At 37.9% G+C, this 22,954-nt stretch overlaps 2 protein-coding genes across 2 annotated transcripts; one reads left to right on the top strand and one right to left on the bottom strand.

Annotated features, from left to right (window-relative positions):
• Positions 1-2,602: 2,602 nt before the first annotated feature.
• Positions 2,603-3,646, bottom strand: LOC101302144 (probable carboxylesterase 12-like). Its single transcript, XM_004294784.1, has one exon. The coding sequence runs from the start codon at positions 3,554-3,556 to the stop codon at positions 2,603-2,605; it is 954 nt and encodes a 317-aa protein (XP_004294832.1). The 5' UTR covers positions 3,557-3,646.
• Positions 3,647-8,488: 4,842 nt separating this feature from the next.
• Positions 8,489-22,328, top strand: LOC101300808. The gene is made up of 13 exons (XM_004296031.1): positions 8,489-9,478; positions 10,206-10,326; positions 11,427-11,522; positions 11,766-11,980; positions 12,100-12,150; positions 12,234-12,969; positions 13,151-13,268; positions 18,010-18,283; positions 18,526-18,681; positions 18,997-19,030; positions 19,248-19,377; positions 19,510-19,673; positions 21,746-22,328. The coding sequence occupies exons 4-13, from the start codon at positions 11,962-11,964 to the stop codon at positions 22,326-22,328; spliced, it is 2,265 nt and encodes a 754-aa protein (XP_004296079.1). The 5' UTR covers positions 8,489-9,478; positions 10,206-10,326; positions 11,427-11,522; positions 11,766-11,961.
• The last annotated feature ends 626 nt before the right edge of the window (positions 22,329-22,954 follow it).

Below are 22,954 nucleotides of genomic sequence, written 5' to 3'. Positions count from 1 at the left end.
AAAAGCTTTAATTCGTCGGCTAAAGTTTTTTTATTTTTTTTAAAATAACTTTTAGCCGACGAAATATGCTCTAATTCGTCGGCTAAATACCTATAAAGCCGACGAAATATACTATATTTCGTCGGCCATAGATCTTTTTTATTTTTTTATTTACAAACTTTAGCCGACGAATATTTTAAAATATTCGTCGGCTAAAGTTTGGCAGATAACCGACGACAAAAATGTCGTCGGCTAAAGTCCGGACTTTAGCCGACGAAATAGTGTCGTCGGCTAAAGTCTGGACTATAGCCGACGAAATAATGTCGTCGGCTAAAGTCTGGACTATAGCCGACGACTTATACTTGTGTCGTCGGCTAAAGTCACCACAGACGAGCTTTTCCCGACGAAATCTTAGCCGACGAAAGGTCGTCGGCTAAGATCTTAGCCGACGAATTAAGCTGACAGGCCGACGAAAAATTTTCGTCGGCTAAAGTGCTTGTCCTGGTAGTGAAGGAACCTGGCAATATGATTAACTCTTGAAAGTGAAGAGCATTCCTTGCATGCCAAATAGCATAAAAACCAACTCCAATCATTCCCCACCATAACAAAGTCAACTGAGAGCTATAACCATGACGTACTGGGTAGGTAAAGAAAGAAATAATATCATTGAAGACACCCCGAACCTGAAACAAATCTAGAAGATTCCCCCAGATATTAGTTGCAAAAGAACAATGCAAAAAGAGGTGCCCTGCAGTCTCAACATTATTATGACAGAGGGAGCAAACTGAAGACAAATGGCAGCCACGAAGTTGTCGAATATCATCAGTAAGTAACTTTCCATGCATGTATTTCCACAAAACTACTGAGTTCCTAGCACGAAAACATGAATGCCAAACAAACCGAGCCCAAGGAACTCTAGGAAGATGAGGACGTTTTAAATCATAAGCAAGAGCTACTGTTAGCTTACCATCCTTTGCAGACTTCCAAACCAACCTGTCCACGAAACCATCTTTGAAAGGGAGAGTAATCTTGATGATATCTTCCTAAAAAGGCGCACACAATGACTGTAAGTTAATGGGACAAACCCAACAACCATTATTAATAAAATTCGACAACTTCAATTGTAGAGTATTAGCTACTAAAATTGGAATATTCAAGCGCTCAATGACTGAAGAACCCAACCAATTATGATGCCAGAAGTCAAGGGTTGTATCAGAGCCTATAATCCATTGTGAACCATCCAAAATGTCTTGGAAGAGAGGACGAAAACCAGGTCAAATAGAAGAACGCTTGTAGTAAGTGCATGGCTGTCCAAACTTATTTAAAAAACGTTGTCGAAAGAAGGTAGAAGCCATGGAAGAAGAAGTAAGAATATCCCAAAATTTCTTTAGAAGAAACGCTCTATCAAGAACTGGAAAATTTTTAATTTGATTTGTTATGAAATTAGGTAATGTCACGTCACTTGTCATCTCAATTAGTTATTTGTTGACATCATATTTAGAATTGATCTGGACAGTTCATTGTTTAAAAATCTAATAGCTAATAAATAGTGTCAAATTTGATGTCCCTTGAACCGGACCTATTTTTCTATCCACATATTTTTATTATATTTACAAACTTGCCACTGAAATTTGATTGATGATTGGTTCTCATTATATAATGAGTGTGTTAATAGTAAAAATAAGTGTCTTAATAGAAAAAATAGGTGTCTTAATAACATCACCCAAAAAATATATATTATTGCGATGGGCCTCAATATTTTTTGAGTCCACCCGTTAAGCGTAGAGGTTAGTCTGAGCTCCAATCTTATCCTAAGCCATATGAGAGTATTTTGTTTTTTTTTTAAAGATTTAATCTCGTAGTTAAATCTTGTAGGTATAATATGTCTCATAATGAAGGGACGGACAATACACGAAATTAAACAAGGATAGTTTTTCGATTGGTTATTTGCGATAATTCACAAAATTTTGAATAGGTTGGTCACAACTGCAATCTTGGCTTGCAGTGAAGATTGTACTGTAGCAAGATTTAATGTTCAACCCATCATGAACAAGTAGTACGTCAACAAATTGTTCATAAACTGAGTTTGTATTAGCCAGCAACTACCAGATTTTCGCTCAGCTTTGGTTAGTGGTAAGTCCATAAACTGAGTTCGTATTAGTCAGTCAAATATGAACAATGTGGTTTAACAAAACTTCGAGAAGAAGTTGGAATTACCCGAGCACTGCAAGGTCTATGAGGATATTGACGTTCATTCAGCTGAAAGCTTGCTCGAAAGAACAAAATATGTTTGGTCAAGCAGTTTAACGAGATATCAAAGACTTTCGAACTGAATTGAAAAAATAAGGCATTCAAAAGAGCGTGTGTTAGAATTAATGTTATTCAAGCATGAACGTGTTCTTTCTAGAAAAGAAGATCAAAAACATAGCGTGTGTAGTGTGGCTGTGGGTATTGTGCTTACCATTTAATTTACAGGTGCCGAAGTCATACTTGTTTCAGCTCATTGTGCTTATAATTACCCAAGTAACATAATATCAAGGTACAATAATAAAACATCATAACAAATGAGGGCTGAAGAGAGCGATGAAGCTGATTAAACAGAAATACAGAATCGAAAACTAAACTAATTCATGAAAGAAACAACCTTCTTGAGCATGGTCCTAGCATTGTCACAACTATTATCGATCAAATGGAACACATGATCCTCCTCCTTTGCTTCCATAACCTCCACAACTCCATTCCATCCACTTTTCTTCAACACCTCACTGACCTCACTGTAATACAACCCTCTATCTTTCACCGAATCCTTCTCCGCAACACAGACCAACACTTTCCCACAACCCAGCTCCGCCAACTTTGGATCCTTACCCGGATTAAGAAACGGGTCATCGGTTCCACTAGTTAAAGGGTAACAAAACCTCCACAAATCAGCCAACATCTTTCTAGTATTCTCAGCCAAAGCTAGCTCTCCCCCTATTGGTTCTTCACCCCAAAAGTAGGGATGCACTAGAACAATCCCATTCAGCTTAAAACCCACCAACTTCTCGGTCCCAACTTTCAAACCCATTTGGTGAGCTATGTTAGCCCCTGCACTATCACCTGAAAAGAAAACCCGGTTCAAATCTGCATGCTGGTTCAGCCACTCTTCCGGGCCCGTTCCGGCGAAATGGGTTTCCACCCATTTTACAGCAGCCCATGAATCCTCATAGGCAGCCGGAAGAGGGTGCTCCGGCACCAATCTATACTCCACAGACACAGCAACAACATTGGCCTCGGAGACTAATAAGTTGAGGTGGTTGTGATAAGTGGGAGAGAAGGCACTTCCATTGCAGAAGCCACCGCCGTGAAAGTAAATAAGAAGAGGGAACTTGCCGGTTGACTCGGGTGTGGCGGATTTAGGGAGGTAAAGCCTTGCAGAGATGAGTGGTGTGGTTGAGATGACGACGTCTTTGGATTGAACGCTGGTTTGGGGATCAATAGTTGCAGGAACTGGGGATGTGTCCCAGAGTCGGTCGATTCGACCATCTTTGTATACTCTGATGATGGGATAGAAATCATGGGCTACTTCGTCGCTCATTGTTGGATTTATATATGTGGAAGAGATGATAAACAGAGGACAACTGAAATGAATTGATATGCAAGGATGAGAATCATGAGATAGGAGGAGGGCTTGTTCCCTCTTTATTAAGCAGTCTGTTGGTTTTCCTTGGTGGAATTAATTTTCGGACGTTGGAATGTAATTGCATGAAAGTTTGGAATATACATATCTTTGGGTCATTGAAACTTGAAAGAGACTTCGATCTTTTGTATCATGCATGCATGATGCTCTCGAAATGTTCATTTGGGGAGATAAGTCAATGCATGCATGCCTTGTCATTACTCTTCGAGTTTTCCTCATGCATCTGGCAATAGCTGGCATGGAATAGTCTTTCTTTTTAGAGGGATGAGCAAACAGTTGTACGTGCTCCAACGTTGAATAATTAAGTGGAGGAAAAGGATCATCTCCTTGGCTGTGGATCGCGCGTCAATTTTTCTGGAAGGAAGATATTCTCTGTACTTTTTTCGTATAAATTTGTTCTCAGGGAAAACAGCTGTATGTGTTCGAATGTTGAATAATTAAATGAAGGATAATGATCATCTTCTTGGTTGTGGATCACGCGTCATCTTTTTTGGAAGAAAGATATTTTCTACAACTTTTTCGTATAAATTCATTCTCAGATATAACAGATGGTAAATCTATCTTAAATAATAAATACACGATATTAATAAACGAAAGTTGCAGTAAAATAACAATTAACATTATGATATATACGTACCAAGGATAAATAGAGGTGGGGGGGGGGGGTTGGGGAATGCCTTAACAACTTTTTCGTATAAATTCATTCTCAGGGACAGCAGATGGTTAAGCTGTCCTGAATAATAAATGCACGATATTAATAAACAAAAGTTGCAGTAAAATAACAATGAACACCATGATATTTTTTACTCGCAGAAACCGGTCCTGCAACCAGGGAGAAAAACTGCATGCCCCTAACTCTTGAGGGACAACCATTTTCATTATGTAAAACTCACTTCTTACAAGATTACAGTCTAGAGATACAACAATGACTTGATATTCTGCATGGTCTACTCACTAATCTAGATCTATACTTTCTCTCGTTTCTGAGTACCTCACTCCTTACAAGATTATAGTATAGGGATACAGTAACGACTTGCTATCTTGCCTAGTCTACCTACTAATCAAGATCTATCTCTCTTGTCTCTAGGTGGTTACACATAAACGTATAAAAAGTTTCAACTCAGAATTTAGCTATCACTTTACTCATTCTTTATTAACACTTCTTAAAAGTTTCAACTCAGAAACTCAGTTATCCTAAACTGATTCTTCAGAACCCAGCTACCTCAGCGAGATTCTTCAGAACTCAACTATCCCTTACTGATTCTTCTTGAACACTTCTAGGGTTGCTGCACTACCAACTGATCTCATGGTATGCAAAATGCAATGAGTTTTTTATGCAAAAGGTTTTTGTTCAACTCTAAGGTTTATAGTCACAAAAGGAAGACCAAACCTAGCAAAGAAGATGTAGAAACTACATGGAGCCTTTGCTCAATATATATATATATATATATATATATATATATATATATATATATATTGTGCTCTAAATAAGTCAGACACAAAGGTTAATGAGAGGGCAGACACGAGAGCCAAAGCAAGGAAAGAGTTTTGGACTTTTGTCTTTGCCAAACTTTGAAAGGGAGAGGACATATGCAGCTGTCCTAGTCCAAGAAAAAGACAAAAGAAATTTTTCTAAACAATGTTTGATTTAAAAACAAGAGACAAAAAATTTTGCAAACTTTTTCTTAAACCAAAAGTATAATATACCACATTGGTTTAGCGAATCACTTTTTCTCTGATATCAAACAAAGACAACTGCAAAATTGGTTTGTGTATCACAAAAACAGTTGTAGCCTTAAAGCTCTAAAACATGGGTCACAGATTAAGATAAAGACATCAAAACCTAGATTAATTTGAGCACGAAGGTAAGACATTTATCTTAGTTGTCAACTTGAAATTCAAATGATGAGGATCTCACCCAGACTTATGCAACAAGGGTAAAGAAACATACACTTAAGACAAAAGAAACAGCAGACCGAAAGCTGGAAAACCAGATTTTTAAGTGAAAAACCATGAAATGCACATGCATGATTTTACCTGAGTTTCATGAGATCATGTTGGTTATTCTACTTCTTCGACTTGTTATTCAGCTGTTAAAGACCAATCTCTCAATTGCTTTAGGCTTTAAAGGCTGTGTTTTGTTTTGTATAAGGATTACCAACAACCTTATACCTTCATATATAGACCTTTGGATTTTGGAATATGTATACACCGTAGCCTCATCAATTAGATGTCAGATTTTTTATGAGTCGACCCATTTGAGCTATAGTATGGTCGATCATGTGGTGCTCAAATGATCAATAGTGTTTTGAGAAGAAGGTGAAACCGGAGTACTGCAAGACTATTTTAAGGATGTTGATGTTTGTTTAGCTGAAAACTTGCTCGAAAAAAGAACTTCTATGCTTGGTCACGCAATTAACAAGATATGTAGGACCGTAAGTGTTCAGAAGTGGAAAAGTTACGAGGGATTCAAAAGAAGGAGCATCGAGCATGAAACATCGAATGTGCACTTTCTAGAAAGAAAATCAAAGACATGGTGTACTTAATTTAGTGTCGTTGCGGGTACTATATATCTTGCAGAAATGCAGAATCAAATCCAAGCCTGTGGGACATATTCACAAAAAGAAAACATATCATGTATCTTGCAGAAATAGTGTATTCTATAAAGATGGTGAATGGAGATATTATTGTCTCGCCAGCCAAGAAGAACAAGAAAGGAAGGCCATTGGGTAGCAAGAACAAGGTTGGTGGTGTTGTTGTGGGTCGGGTGATAAAACCCCAACGCAAGAGGGCTATGAAAGCTGGCAGCATATATAGTGGTGGATGAGGCCAGTACTAATGCGGCTGTTTAGGTGGACTCGAAGGTGGAAGCTGCTGCTGTGGCAGACACAACTTTGGTTGATTAGGCTAGTGCTGGAATTGATGAGAATGTGTCTTGTGTGTCGGAGACGGCACATATCAGTAGTTCCTTTTTTTTGTGTCGTTAATAAGTTTGGATAGTCCCGGCCCGTGTGGTTTAACACAACTTCGAGAAGTTGGAATTACCCGAGCACTGCAAGACGATTTTGTAGAAACTGAAGAATCTCATGGTCTCTGAGGATATTGACGTTCATTCAGCTGAAAGGTGCTGAAAAACTACCATGGTCATAATTTGATAATTGATGAACAAGAAAACTATTCTATTCTCAGAAGAGGAAGAAAAGCACAGAAAAGAGAAAGCAATATTTGATATTTCTGGTTATTGATACAAAATCAAAAATGAAATTGATAAGCTTGAAGAAAAAAGAAACAGATTGGCTTGATATATAAAATAGGAAGGCAACTTGTTCTTCAAGTTGATGACGTCACCAGTGGTGCAGATATGGATTGGACCTGTTATATTACAGATTGGGCCTATATTCTTAACATCCCCCCTCAAACTAGTGTTGGCATCCCCAAGCACTAGGTTGCAGCAGAGAATGTGATTTCATCCGGGAGGTATGAGAGGTAGTGATCGCCACAAAATTGAAGACTCACCAGCTTGCCTACAATTCAGAAGAATTTTGTCTTTAGTAGAAGTAGCTAGCCAAGTACTTGGAATCGGAAAAGCTTCAATCTCCTTGTAAAATTGTGGCAGAGGCTTGACATCCTGTGAATGAGAAGCATTCACATTTGACTGAGTTGCAATGAAAGTAGGCTTCAGTTGAGTGCAAATGGTGGCAGACAAAGCTTTAGGTGAGGCGAGTTTTTTAAAACAGCGACTTTCACCAACTTGATTCTTCTCTGTACTCTTGGTTGTAGTAGAGACAACTGAGCATGCCATTTCAGATTCTCCTAACACATTTTGCAGGATCTGAGTATTTGATGTCATGGGGTTAGTAGCTCTAGAATCAGTGAGCTTTGAGTCCCTTTTCTTGGCTGCTTCACTGATATTGAACTTAGGCTTGAAATCATCATTCCTGTTGTTATTTCCCTATATTTACTCTATACTAAAACGCGTACAGCCTTCGCACTGTTCATACGTACCCCCCGGAACTTACATGTTCGTCCCGTTTTCGTGTTTATTCGCAGTTTTGCCATTACCCCTATGAACTTACATGTTTGTCCTGCTTTCCCGTTTATTCGCAGTTTTGCCATTAGTTCTTATGTATTATTAACCGCTGGACTGGATCGATGCCTACCTCTTCTTTCTTCCTCTCTCTTACCTCTCTGCATACCGCGACTTATGTCCTCGCTCTTCGCGCTTCTTTTCTCTCGATCTTCGCCGCTTCTTACTTTCTCAAGCGATTGATTTAGGGTTTGTCAAAGGCAAGTGGTTTTGGGTTTGTGTTTGTGTTCGTCAAATACTACGGCTGTATTTGTGTTTTGATATTAGCAATATAATCAGTTGGAGTCGTAATTGCTAGAGTTGAATCAAATTTCTGCTTATGGGTTTCTACTTTGTGTTTTTCTGCTAATCTTGAATCGTTTCCTTCTCGGTTTCGGTACGTCTTCAAAACCCATTCGTATTGTTATCTTCGTCTTTCTATTTGAAAAGGAAGTTTGGGTTTTCAGCTTCCTGTTTTTGTTGTTTCTGAGCTTCGAATCGTAGGGTTTGCTGCCGATTGGCTTTGGACGATTTCCATTTTGTTCGTTTCCAGGTGGTTTTGGGTTTCTGTATTTGTGTTTTGGTTTTGATATTCGCCGCTTCTTCTTTCTTCTAATTGAATTGCATTTGTGTTTTGATATTAGCAATATAATCAGTTGGAGTTGCAATTGCTAGAGTTGAATCAAATTTCTGCTCATGGGTTTCTACTTCGTGTACTGCATGATATGTTTGTTGGTTATTGCTGTCTGTTTTCTGGTCCAACCAGATGTGATTAGTGGCATTCAATATTAGTATGAACTAGAACAGAAATTTGATTCATTGCCTGTATGAACAATGAATCAAAATTTGCAATGATTACCATGAATTAATCACATTGCATACTGTTAGAATATCAAAAAAGTAAATTCAAATTTGATTCATTGCCAGTATGAGGTTAAGAAATCTGTAGAGAGAAGTCATAGTTACGGCATCACTCTGGACTGTTATTCTCTCGGCATCATGAGAATCTCTAGCATCAGTCACCAAAGTTATATGCATCTGATTTCTCTGAAAGCACACCTCTATTTGCATACTGAGGTGAAAAGTCTTCCCTACATTATGGATATTGTTATTATTAGATCAAGAAACATTTTTGACACAAGTGAAATGTAGGGATGAATGTTATGTTTCATCAAATAAACCTTACTCATATTTTGGATGTTTCATGAAATAAACCTTACTCATATTTTTGCTGTTAGTTGCTGTATTGCTCATGAATTGTCTGACCAAACCAAAATCTACGATATTGGGAATCATGTTTTCATCTAGCAAAATGTTGCTAGCTGACAGGTCTCAGTGTATAATTCTTAGTCTAGAATCTCGGTGGAGGTAGCGAATTAGAGTTTGGGGTAATTGGTCCGGATTGAATTTGGCTTCCCACCTAATGAGTCACATCTTTGGTTCATCCAAAATATGTGATTGTTTAAGAATTCCCTTTGTACTTTGAAAGCAAAATTTGTTTACAGGAATTCATGAAAAACCTATAGCTGTACTGATTCATTTGTTAATTTTGCCAACATTAATTGCTTGGTCAGGGTATATGGTTTTTCCTGAATTGACTTGAATGTTTGAAGGTTCATATCACTCTGCTTGCAGTTTGTATGTAAGACAGTGCAGAATTATCGGTGTCTATATCAAAGCAAGACCAAAGCTTCTGCCAGTATCTTCCTGCCATTTTCATTAGCATACATGTATGCATATATTCCAACGTTCAGGTTTGTACGTACGTTTTTGCTTAAGCATCATTAGCTTATATGTATTTTAACGTTGTTGACTTTGCATAGATGACATTTGAAATGTTTATTCATCAACTTGAGTGTTATTATTTCAAACCCTGGATATACAATATATCTATTCCCGCCCTCTTCATAGTTTGCTTTCAAACAGCATTTGAAAGTTGAAACAAGTCCACATTATTTAGCTCCTTAGATCAGCATCAGCTCAACATTTTTATTAACTTGAGAATTAAATCAAATGTGCATGTAGATATTGAGATCGGCCTGAATAGCATTCCCTTACCGATAACCAAACACAGCCGTCAGCTTGCCCATAGTTGCCTTCCGGACAGTAAATTTGGTTTGCCGCTGCAGTTTCTCACTTTTTCCATTGGTAGGGTTTTGCAATTTTCTCAGTTTAATTGGCTTCTGCAAGCTTTCATGGTTCATACGTATTATGTTGGTTGAATTAAAAACGTAGATGCACATCACCAAGTCAACCTAGCCACTTTAGTCTTATCTTTGGTGGCATATGGCCGCCGCAATATTTTATAACTTTGAGAAAAATGCCAGAGCTAATCTAATTCATTGTCTTATTTTTTTTTTTGGCAAGATTGTCTGTTTTATTTTTTCGTTTCTTCCCTTTTGAATGCAAATGTGAATCGTAGAATTTAGTATGATAATATGACGACATGTAAAAGAGAAAGCTGTGTTGTTTAAATTTCAGGCGGTTCAGGTACTCAATGGAGTGATAAGGTTCCTAACTCTAGCCAAGCTTCTTAGACTATTTTTGTCTAACACAGGTTTTTCGTGCCAGTATCCCTTCACCTGTGCCTCACTGACTAAAGGTATTGCCGCTCAATTACAATGTTGATGTCTCGGTTTTTATACACTTGGTGTTAGGCTACAAATTGTGTGATAGTTCATTGGATAGTTTGTCTCCTTCTCATTTACTGACTCGGCAGATGGGGTGATTGCAATTTGAGTTTGTTTAGGTCTCTATGTTTGTTTGTGTTGTTTGTGTTTTGTTCATTGCATTGTTCCTGTCATGATTTGGGGTCAGTTTGGTTTTATTGTTTACTGATTGTGGTCATTGGGTTAATTGTAATGATAAAGAGCACTAATAAATAAGGACGGTTCTCCTTCGGAAGTCGGTTTTCTCTGTTGTTGGGTTTTCTGTATATTTAGGTGTTGGTTGTTGCATTGGCTTCTTTATTTATGACAGCCTAGATATGTCCAATTTCGCTTGCTTTTAAATAGCTACTCCAGAGATGTGTTTTTTAGGAACTGTATGATTGAACTCGGGCAGATGGGTTCCTGATTCCAATCTTGGTTCTTTTATCACATCCAGGTTTCCTGAGTAGCTGGCCTTTACTTTCATTCTGTGCTGTCAATGTATAATTAGGGTTTGGGGTAATTGGTCTGATGATAGTTATCGATGAGTGATGACAATAATGACCTAATATAATTAGTGCTGTCATGAATTGTCTGACCAGACCAAAATCTGAGATATTGGGAATCATGTCTTCATCTAGCAAAATGTTGCTAGCTGACAGGTCTCAGTGTATAATCCTTAGTCTAGAATCTCGGTGGAGGTAGAGAATTAGGGTTTGGGGTAATTGGTCCGGATTGAATTTGGCTTCCCACCTAATGAGTCACACCTTTGTTTCATCCAAAATATGTGATTGTTGTGATTGTTTAAGAATTCCGTTTGTACTTTGAAAGCGAAATTTGTTTACAGGAATTCATGCAAAACATATAGCTGTACTGATTCATTTGATAATTCATGAAAAACCAAAACAACATTATTTTGTTTTGGTTGCAATATTGCTGACCATTTGTTGTAAATTCCTCAATGTTATTAGGCTGTTTCACTATTGGTGTGTATAAGTATTAGACTATTTAAATGAAAAAACTTCATTTTTACTATGAATCTTATTTCATACAGGGTTGTTTGCTCTTATTTTAAAAGTAGCTGCGGTGGAAATGGAAAAGGAACAGCAGTTGAATTCTGTGCCTCAAATAGATATTGTTAAAAAAAAAGGTAACAGCTGATGATTAGCCTTTGTTGTTTATCCAATTGTCATATTCTCGGCATCTATTTATATCAAGATAAAATAGATACGGCGTTGTCTCTTTCAATCTTTTTTCTGGTTTTATCAATGACAAATCCTGCAACTTCATGAAGTGTTGTCTCTTATTTTGATTACTTATGGTATTTACCAAATATTTCCAATTTTCGTTGCCAAAGTTTTGAGTGATTGTTCACATGTAACACCTGTTTCAGCTATGCTGCCTAAATTCAGAACTTCCAAGAGGAAAGCGTTTTTCGGAACACCAGAAAATCTGCAACGAGAACTTACAGGTCGTGACACAGCAACGCCTTCGCATTGTTATGAAAATGAGGGTGCAGTTGGATCGAATCACTCTAAAAAAAAAAAAGGGGCGATCAATACAATCCTGATTGTATTGACGTGTGTCAAATGAATGAAAGTGTGCCAGGTAAGGATAAGTCTTTGCCATTGTGCAGTTCTACATTGATTGTTGCTTCATTCATTGTTTTCTTGCTGTTGGCCTACTGTTTTAATAATAACATATGCAGTGTTTAATATGTCTTGCAGTTACAAATTCAGTTTCATATGGTCAGGCACTCTACCAAAGAAGTCGTCAAGGTCAGCTACAATAAATTTGGTTTTCTAGATTTGTAAAACAAATGATATTCATACTATCTGAACATCAATCTTCGTAATTGCAGGTTTGATCATAGATTACAAAGATTCTGGCGACAGTTCGTTTGGGTGTGGCCACTGTGGCGCTTATTTTTGGAAAGGTGAGGCATTAGCCAACAATATTCGAACAAATAACACTGTGCCTATTTACACCGGATGTTGTCAGAAAGGAGAAATACAGATTCTTTCGTCGGACTCAACACCACCGTTTCTCCAGCAGTTACTCGATCCAAATAATGGCCGAAGAAGCATACTGTTTCGTGAAAACATTCGAGTTTACAATTCAATGTTCGCTTTTACCTCGATGGGTGCGAAGATCGATTATGACTTAAACAGAAGATCAGGACCTTATGTTTTTAAAATATGTGGTCAGATACATCATTTAATGGGCTCTGCATTACCTGTTGAGGGAGAACGTCCTAAATATGCACAGTTATACATTTATGACACCAACAATGAAGTTTCTAACCGAATGGATGCTATTGACCCATGCCATACTAATAAGAAAACCAAACCTGATATTGTGGGAGGGTTGATACAAATGTTTGATGAAATAAATGAGCTGGCTAAAGAATACCGAAATGTTAGAGATAAATTTGAAGATGAGTCATTGTCTTTGTTTAACATGACTATACTTGGAGGACAGCCAACTGATAATAGACAATACGAGTTGCCCACCAACGATGAGATAGCCGGTCTAATTGTTGGTGACATTGGAGAATTTAATTCTAACAGAGACATTATTATTGAATCAAACGATAGGTATTTAAAGCGTGTCTCTAAGTTTCATCCAAAATATGTCCTTACAGTATCCATTGCTATTTCCATTTGGTGAAGATGGATTTAGACTTGGTTTGGAATTGCAACCAACTGCAAGAGAACGTGGAAAAGAAAAGATGAAACTTACAATGATTAAATATGTTTGCTATCAAATTCATGACAGACAAAATAGTTCGAGCACCCTGTTAAAAGGTGGGAGATTGTTTCAGCAATACTTAGTTGATGCTTACGCGACTGTTGAAGAAAATAATTTAGACTTCATAAGGCATAACCAAGGCAAGGTAAGAACTGACATTCGAAAAAACATCTATGCTGCTGCATCTTCCGGAATTAAACAGACCTGTGATGTGGGAAAACAAATTCTTCTTCCAAGCAGTCACACTGGGAGTCCCCGAGATATGATCAACAACTATCAAGATGCAATGGCCATTTGCAGACAATATGGTAACCCAGATTTATTCATAACTTTCACTTGCAACGTTAGATGGCCAGAAATACTAAGGTATTTGGACAACAAACAGGGATACAGGCCAGAAGACCGGCCCGACATAATCTCACGGATATTTAAGTTAAAATTAGATGACATGCTCGCCTACATTAAATCCGATCAACCATTTGGAAAAGTTGAGGCGGATGTTTGCACAATCGAATTTCAAAAGCGAGGATTGCCTCATGCTCATATGTTGTTTTGGCTTAAAAAGCTGTACAAATGTTATACTGCGGCCGATGTTGATTCAATTATCTCAGCTGAATTACCAGATAAAGAAATTTGTCCTGAACTTTTTAAAATTGTTGGTCAGTTCATGATACATGGTCCATGTGGAAAAATAAACCCAAAAGCTCCATGCATGCGAAACGGAGAATGTATTAGATCTTTCCCAAAAAAATTCAATACTGTAACCACATTTGAAACGATCAAAGCGCCAGTATATAAACGACGTAACGATGACACAAAATTTGTCGTAAAAAACAGTCAATGTTGGGAATAATTACGTGGTTCCTTATAACTCCGATTTATTACTAAGGTATAATGCCCACATAAACGTTGAGTCGTGCTCTCAGTCTATGTTGATAAAATACTTATTCAAGTACATAAACAAAGGCCCTGACAGAGCTCGAGTTATGATACATGAGGATGTAAATGATGAAATTAAAAATTATTTGAGTTGTCGTTATTTAACTCCTCACGAATCAGTATGGAGATTATTTGAATTTTCTATCCATTCCAGACATCCTGCAGTTCAGGTACTGAAGATTCACTTGCCCTCAGAACAAAGTGTCATTTTCAAAGAAACTGACTCCCTTGAATCAGTGTTACAAAATCCGTTTACAGAACATACTATGTTTACTAGATGGTTTGAGAAAAATAGCAGTTGTGAAGAAGCAAGGGAGTTTACTTATGCCAAATTTCCTACAAAATTTGTCTGGAACGCTGGTAATAAATGTTGGACGCGAAGACAGCGCTATCAAACTATTGGCAGAATTGCCCATGTTCCACCAAATGTAGGAGAGTTATATTACATGAGAATGTTGCTTGGTATTCAAAAAGGATGTTGTGGCTATAGTGAAATAAGAAAAGTAAATGGCGTCACCCATGACTCTTATCAAGAAGCGTGTCGAGCGTTAGGCCTGTTAGATGATGATAAAGAATGGATTGGCGCGTTATCAGAATCTTCGTTCACTGCAACATCTCACCAAATGCGAAAACTATTCTTCACAATCATTATGTTTTGTACCGTATCAAACCCGTAGGCCCTGTTTGATGCGCATTGGATAAATATGAGTGATGATATCTTATATAAAGTTCGATCAGAATTCAATATGCCTAATATGTCGATGCCTGAATCAGAATTAAAAAATAATCTTTTATTTGAGCTTGAAAAAATATTCAATATGTCATCAACCTCATTAAAGAATTATCAGTTACCAATGCCGGATGCAGAAAAGACAATGCAACTTAAAAATAAACTGATAAGAGAAGAGCTCGATTACGACTGTGACGCATTAAAAATGCAGCATTCAAATGTAATTATTAAGTTAAATAGCTGTCAGAAACTCATATTTGACGAGGTTATTAAAGCGGTAGAAGAAAAAACGGGTCAAAGCTTTTTTGTCCATGGCTGTGGAGGAACTGGAAAAACCTTTCTATGGCATACAATAATCACTAAATTGAGATCTGAAGGAAAAATCGTTCTGGCTGTAGCTTCATCAGGTATTGCCTCATTATTACTTCCAAATGGAAGAACAGCACATTCACGATTTAAAATACCGGTTAAGAAATTGGATGACCGTTCTACATGTGCAATCAACAAAGGCACTCATCTTGCAAAGTTACTTGAGAAGACAGAGCTAATAATATGGGATGAGGCTCCAATGTGTCATAAGCATTGTTTTGAATCATTAGATAAATCTCTTCGAGATATCTTATCAAATGACAGACCATTTGGGGGAAAATCGGTCTTATTAGGTGGGGATTTCAGGCAAATTCTGCCTGTCGCGCAAGAAGGAACAAAAGAAAAAATCATCGAGGCGTCACTAAATAATTCATGTCTATGGCGCTCACTCAATGTTTTTCGTTTAACAGAAAACATGAGGTTATCAAGACCTGGTCTGTCTGACATAGAAAAAAATAATATCACCCATTTCGCAGATTGGATATTACAACTAGGAGAAGGCCGGTTGCAATCACTTTATGAAACTGATGACATAGACTGCTCTTGGATTAAGATTCCTAAAGATTTACTGATCGAATCCGCCTCAGATCCTATAGGATCGATTTTTTTGGCAACTTATCCGAATTTTAGTAAAATGTACAATCATGCTGACTACTTAAAAGAACGTGCTATTGTTACACCGCGAAACACAACAGTTAATGACATAAATAACTACGTCGTTAATCTGTTACCTGGTGATAAACGAGAGTATTTCAGTTCCGACACGATCTCATTCAGTTCTGGGAGCAGCGAGAATATCGACATGATATACCCGATTGAATTTCTAAATAAGCTTGACTTTAGTGGGTTGCCTACACACGAATTGGTTTTGAAAGTCGGCATGCCGATAATGTTATTAAGAAATAGGCGGTTTATGTAACGGAACAAGATTAATAATAACAAAATTATTCGATCGACTCATAGAGGCAGAAATATTAATAGGCAATAATGTTGGAGAACAAACTTTAATCCCGAGAATTGTGCTGACGCAAACTGAACACAAATGGCCTTTCATATTCAAACGACGCCAATTTCCTATTAGACCATGTTATGCAATGACGATAAACAAAAGTCAGGGCCAGTCATTAAACCAAGTTGGAATATATTTATCTGAACCAGTTTTCACGCATGGTCAGCTATATGTTGCACTTTCTAGAGTCACATCGAAAGACGGTCTTAAAATCGTAATCAATAATAATAATGACATACCAAACAATTGCACTAAAAATATAGTCTACAAGGATGTTCTACACAATATTTAAAACAATGTTACAGATACGATACGATACGAGACAACATGATTTAAACGTATATATCATATATAAAATACAAAGTGATCTAAACGATATCCCAAATACTTCATTTGGAAAAAAAATTCCCAAAATAATGATATAAATACATTTCGATTGAAAAACAAAGTGATATAAATCAGATCTTACACACTGTAAAAAAAGGATAAATATTCAGGTTTCTACTTCCCGTGCTGGGCCATTAGAAAAGCAAAGTTATACATTTATACAATAATATATGGTAATTCTGATTTCATGAAAAGAAGCTGACTCTCTAATGTCGGTGTTTATCCAAGCACACGTCTCCCAAAATGTTCTCTTCCACCGCCTGCGTTGATCCTATCCCTTCCATCATCTGTCCACCGATTGCACTAACCAATCTCAGAAGGCTAGACACCTCTTCCACCGGGGTGCCTCAATTTTATCCCTTCCACCGATTGCGCCAACCAATCCGGAAAGAGTTTTAGACGGTTCCATTTAACAAAACCTTCCTTCCGTCCTTTTCTTTTTCCTGTACCGCCACACGGTTCTTGGATTCTCGGACAGATATCTCAGCGCTCCGAATCAGGTAAGGTATTCACATGTCCATTTGTAAGATTTCTTTTCCCTTTATATAAAACACGTCGCCGCCCTACTTTGGTGATTTAATTCAACCTTCTCTTTTGTTGGTTTCCGACAGGCAAAAAAATCAAACCGGTTGCAAATTCGTCGAAGCAAAAGAACACAGAGGCAATACATCGTTTCAGTTTTAGGTAAAGTTTCATACACAATTTACATTTAAACTTTCATACACAACCCATATTTTCAGGTTATGTGTTCTAAGAATGCCGAATAGAAAAATAAATGTAGGAAAAGTTCATAGATCAATTTTAGTCAACTCGACTAGGCTCAGTTATCGTGGTTTACTACTACATATATTGTTTTGCTCAACTTACAGTACACTATTGCTTTTTTTTTAAGTTTACGAAAACTTTAGCAAGGACGTGATCTATTTGGGCGTTTATTTGTGCGATCTTTTGAAAAGTTAATTCAATGATCTCAGCTCCGAGTGGAATATGCTGTGCAAGCTGGTGTTAAAAACCCTTCCCTGTCACCTTTCACTCCTCTCTGTCCTTTCCTATGATCTAATCTTAGTTCACTTGCTTTAGGTTTTATATTCATAATTTAAGGGTTTCTTTGCTTCTGTTTCTCACATTATCCATCTTCTATTTGTGATATTAATGTGGTTTCATTTAAATGATGAACGGGAGTCGGCCAAATATTTATATCCAACTGATGCATTCACTTTTACAGGAAGGAAAGACGATGGACATAACACCGGTGAGAGCAATGGTACCCTTCAGGTACACATACAAAATCAGAGTTCGTGTTTCGAGGGTCTGGAGGCCTAGGTTTCGTCGGACTGAGAAATATGGACTGCACTATGTGTTGGTTGATCAAAATGTAACCTCTGTAATCTATGCTCATTGCCAATTGTATTGTCAATTTAATTTTGTTAATCATTTCCTGTATTGGACCAGGGAGATTCAGTTCACGCTCTCATCGATGAGGATCAGCACGATGGTATGACACAGACGGTGGAACTAGGACAACTATATGATATATACCGTTTCTCTACGCGTCAAGATTTTCTTACATTCAGAGTTCTCCGGAATGATACGGTAGTTCATTTCAATGGATCAACAGTGTTCGTGAAAATAAATGAGGTCTCGCCTCCGGTGCCACAACACACATTTCGACTTATCGAATTGGAGGACTTGCACACAGAAAGAGAAAGCAAGGAAGTCATGGCAGGCAAGTTTTAATTCTCTCGCTACTCAATTCATGTCTGTATGAGACTAATATCTACCATATGTTGACTGCTGTGTTTTTGATTCAAGACGTTTACGGCTGCATTAAAATCGTCAAAGTACCACATGAACAGCCTCTAAGAAATTAAAAAAAGGTGGAGACAAAATGTGAAATCACTGTTCAAAACCTGAGGTACGGTGTGTGCTGCTATCTTCACACGTTAATTCTGTTAACATTTGCCCTAGACGGAAAACTAATCTCTTGCTCAAAATGCAGAAGGGAAACCCTCAACATCACTCTTTGGGGAGACATCGCCAGGTCATTTGACATTGGAACTGTGCAAAGATCATCTTCTCCTGTTCTTGCTGTGTTTACCAGCTTGCTTCTAGGAGAATATAATGGTAATCACTCACCTCAGACTACTAAATATTTTAGAACCGCTACTTACACAAATTAATATGCTGCCTCATTTTACAGAACATGTTGTGGCCTCAAACTCAAACCATACATGTGTTTTCTTCAATCCACCCATTCCCGCCAGAGGCGAGTACATGCTCGAGTAAGTAATCCGCTTGAAAAAAAATTTCGTCAACATAATGTGGCTTGATTTTTGTTCACGATGATATACTTAACTTGGCAATATACTGTAATTGCATCTGAATCTTCCTTAATCTATTAAATTATATTTTCTGATTATGAACATTTCACTGCTGCAGATCCTGCTTACAAATCCTTTGTGCTTTCAATCCTGTTCTGAAGGCTACTTTTCTCTTTTTAAATGCAATACAATATATTAATGACGAGTGGAAGACAATGTCTATCCTGCTTTTATATTGTTTTAACCATTCACGTTTGTTTAAATTCACATATATTGATAACTAACTTCCAAACTGCATACATATTGAGGCTACGTATCAGATGTTCATACCTTATATTCAAACTATAAAAGGATTGATCTTTTATGCAGATTCTCCAAAATAGGAGACAAGGTGCGCATAATCGGTGCCATCTCCAGCCATCAAACAACTAAATGTGTTGAACAACCAAACCAAGTGACTGTGTCGGAGTTGAATGCACTTAATCCAATAGATTACATGGTATTCATATGAATAATTATCCATATGTACCCACGATTGTTATGTTCAGATGTTATGTCACAAGCTTATCCACTCAAAGTCTCCGAAATTATCCTACATAATATCTTACTAATAACTGTTTATGTTTTACAGGAGAAGCTGGTATTCTGCAGTGCTTCGATTCGAAGATTCTCACCAAATGGATGGTGGTATAGAAGCTGCTCAACCACCGGCTGTTACAGGATGCTGCACAAAAATGAGGAGAAGGACAATAAATACTTTTGTCCGTTGCATAGTCTTCAGAACCCGCAACCATCGTATGTATTTAAATTTAGTAGTAGCGCTTTTAAAATTTAATATCACCTAGGAATATATATTGGAGTTTGAATAACCTGTAGGAAAAAAAAAAATTGGGCTTCCAAGGAAAATGGTGGAGAGTGGATTACTAGATAGAAGATTATTTCATTTGTTATGAGATAAATAACTCTTTCCATTTGGCTATGCATACAGCTATGTGGTCAGGATGACAATTGAGGACGAAGAGAGCTAGGCCATTTTAACTTTGATGGGGAGGTAAGCTCAACAACTTTTCAAAAATAGCTGTCAGGAATTGTTGGAGAAGAGGTTCTACCCAACTGAACAATCATTGCCTGAAGAAATTGTAGACACAGTGGGGCAGGCACACCTATTTGAAATCAAGCTAAAGCCTGATCGCGGTTTCATTCATGAGAACAGGGAACTCACTCATTTTTTCTGTCCATGTCACATTATCAAACAGGGAGACAGCGGAAGAAGCATCGTCTTCTTCAAGCATGACGCCTGATAAAACAAAGATTGATTGCATATCAATCTAACAAACTCACTTTTTTGGTAACTTTTGTTGAAGTAACATCTTCATCAGAGACTGCCACTGCAGCTTTTGTTCTTTTGTGACAGCAGTCTTTTGACTACCTAGAGTTTTTGTAAAGCACTGATCCGTGCAAGAGCGTCATTTTTGTAAACGATTCCGGATCTAACTCCAGCATATGGTATGGTAACTTTTGGCAAATGAAAGGGGCTTCTAAAGCTTTTGTCTACAAACAGAAACATTGCTGCAATGTATATGATGTACATTAATGTGTTGTAATGTATTGTGTTATCGGAAGAAAGCTTCTGTGGCTTTCCTTATAAACCTTGGCTTTTTTATACTCTGTTCGTTTCAAATCTATATGCGCTTTCATTTGATCAACATACTTTTCTGTTTTACTATGTAACTTTTGGCAAATGAAAGGGGCTTCTAAAGCTTTTGTCTGCAAACAGAAACATTGCTGCAATGTATATTGATCAAATGAAAGCATAGAGAGAGAGTATATTATTAAAAAGTGCTGCAATGTATATTGATCAAATGTATATTATTAAAAAGTGCAACTGATGGTAGGTTAGTTTCTCCTCATATTCTTTGTTTTCATTAATGTGTGATTTTCTTGGTTGGTTAAGGCTACTTGATTTTTCAACTGTTTTCCGGGACAGACAAACAAATAACACTTCAACTTTACAGGTATATCTTTTCTAAGTTTCTCTATTCTATGCTAACATGTTACCTGCATGTTTTCTTGGGTTCTTTGCTCTATCTGTAGTTCTCAGGAACATTACAAACATTTACTTCTTCTGCAGAGCAAATGAATCATTTAGAAAGTTTGCCTTGGTATGCAGACCAAAATATCAGTGTTCAGAACTAACAATAACGAAGCAATTGGATGGTTCATGTGTCATATTCAATAGATGTTATTGCATTATGAACTGTTTTATTCAATTCCACTTCTACAAATAATTAATATTTTACAGTTTTCTGCTATTTAAACTTTTGCCTTGGTATGCAGACTGAAATGGTCTTCGGTATACAATTTTAAATTACGATAGAATTTTAAACAATTTAGAATGCTGCCTTTATTACTCTTACTCTCCACAATGAACCCTTATATTGTCCTTCCAAGTGTTAAGAAAAACAATACTGAATGAGACTGTCGAATTCAAAGTGAGCGATGGGCAGCAAACCGCGGCAAGCCGCGGGCAACAAACCTTGTAGTAAAAGGCATACAAGCCGGGGCACTATTCATAAGCGACCCCCGGAATTTATTGATTCGTCCCTATTTATTCACGGTTCTGCCACTATTTTTAATTTATTCACGGTTCTGCCGCTGCGTCTGACAAATCCAACCGCGTCATCGATGCCTATCTTCGTTTCTTCCACTCTCTCTCTCTCTCTCCGCGATGTTCAGACTGGGACAACCTCTCTCTCTTTCTTTTTTATCTTCAGTCGTTTCCTTCTCGATCTCGGTACTGCAAAACCCCGTTTTATGATCATCTTCGGTTTCTCTATGGTTAACCCTACTGGGTTCCTTTGATCGAGATCGACATCAAAGGAAAAGAGAAAAGACAACCATATATATGCAGATTTAGAACCAGAGAATGGGTGTCAAGCCTGTCCCGGCAAGCGAGCAAGCGGGCAGAGGACAGAGGACAAGGACTGGGAGGAGTTCCCGGATCTGAAGTCAGCAGGGAGAGGAGGACCGAGCTACCAGGACCCGGCCCGATCGAACGACGCGGTAGCATCAACATCAGCGTCGACATCAGCCGTGACGTCACCGTCATGCGCCTCCGATCATCGCCAGAGTGCCGGAAAGGCGCCCCCGGCGAGTCCTTTTGCTTCGTCGTCGGCGTCGCCGGCAGGTGCGGGAGCGGCGAACAGAGGCGCGGCAGGTTCGGAGCCTGCGACGACGGCGGGGAAGCGGCCGGATTATATGTTGTCGGAGGAGGAGTTTCAGGTTCAGCTGGCGCTGGCAATCAGTGCTTCGAATTTAGACGCTCGCGATGATCCAGAGAATGATCAGATCCGCGCGGCGACGATGCTTAGCTTGGGCGGCGGCGGGGGTGATCAGACGGGGGATGAAGCGAAGGCGGCCGCAGCGGAGACGTTGTCGAGGCACTATTAGGTGAGTTTGGTTGAAATTTTTGGTATTTGGTTGAAATTTGAGTTCATTGAGTTTTGGTATTGATTCAATTAGATTGTGTGAGCATGATTTTAGGGGTTTAATTTCAGCTTTTCGTTCTAATTGTGTAGAAATTGGGGTTTGATTAGGGATTGTTGATGATCAGGCGAGCAAATTGTAGTGTTAATTGAGTTTGACTGTTGTAGTTGGAGGGTTGACTGATTGGAAATTGCTCAAGTCATTGTTAATTATCCAAAACTTCACCTGATTTGGTGCAGAAGTGTACTATAGTTCTGTAGCCTATATGAACTTCGGATAACAAATAAGTTTTGCATTATATTTACGTTCTACACATGCGAATCTTTGCAAATCCTTTACAACATGGTTTCATGATAATACTAGGTTATAGATTTGGATGAGGTTAGATTTATCAAAGTTGGGTAATGTTATAGATAGAAGATTAGGTAGTACCTTCCCTAAAAATTAAAATCCACTGATTCCATATCTGATCTTCAGTCCAAAATAGCTAGGCTAGACACAAACTGAACAAACATAGTACTTCTTTCATGTACAAACAGCTAAATTTGTTTGTACCTCATATAGGTTTGTTTGTACCTTATAACAAATTT

The sequence above is a fragment of the Fragaria vesca genome, linkage group LG3 (assembly GCF_000184155.1).
Source record: "Fragaria vesca subsp. vesca linkage group LG3, FraVesHawaii_1.0, whole genome shotgun sequence".
In the NCBI taxonomy this organism is placed as follows: domain Eukaryota; kingdom Viridiplantae; phylum Streptophyta; class Magnoliopsida; order Rosales; family Rosaceae; genus Fragaria; species Fragaria vesca.
Note: the sequence above shows the minus strand (reverse complement) of the source record. Positions and strands in the feature narration are given on the sequence as shown.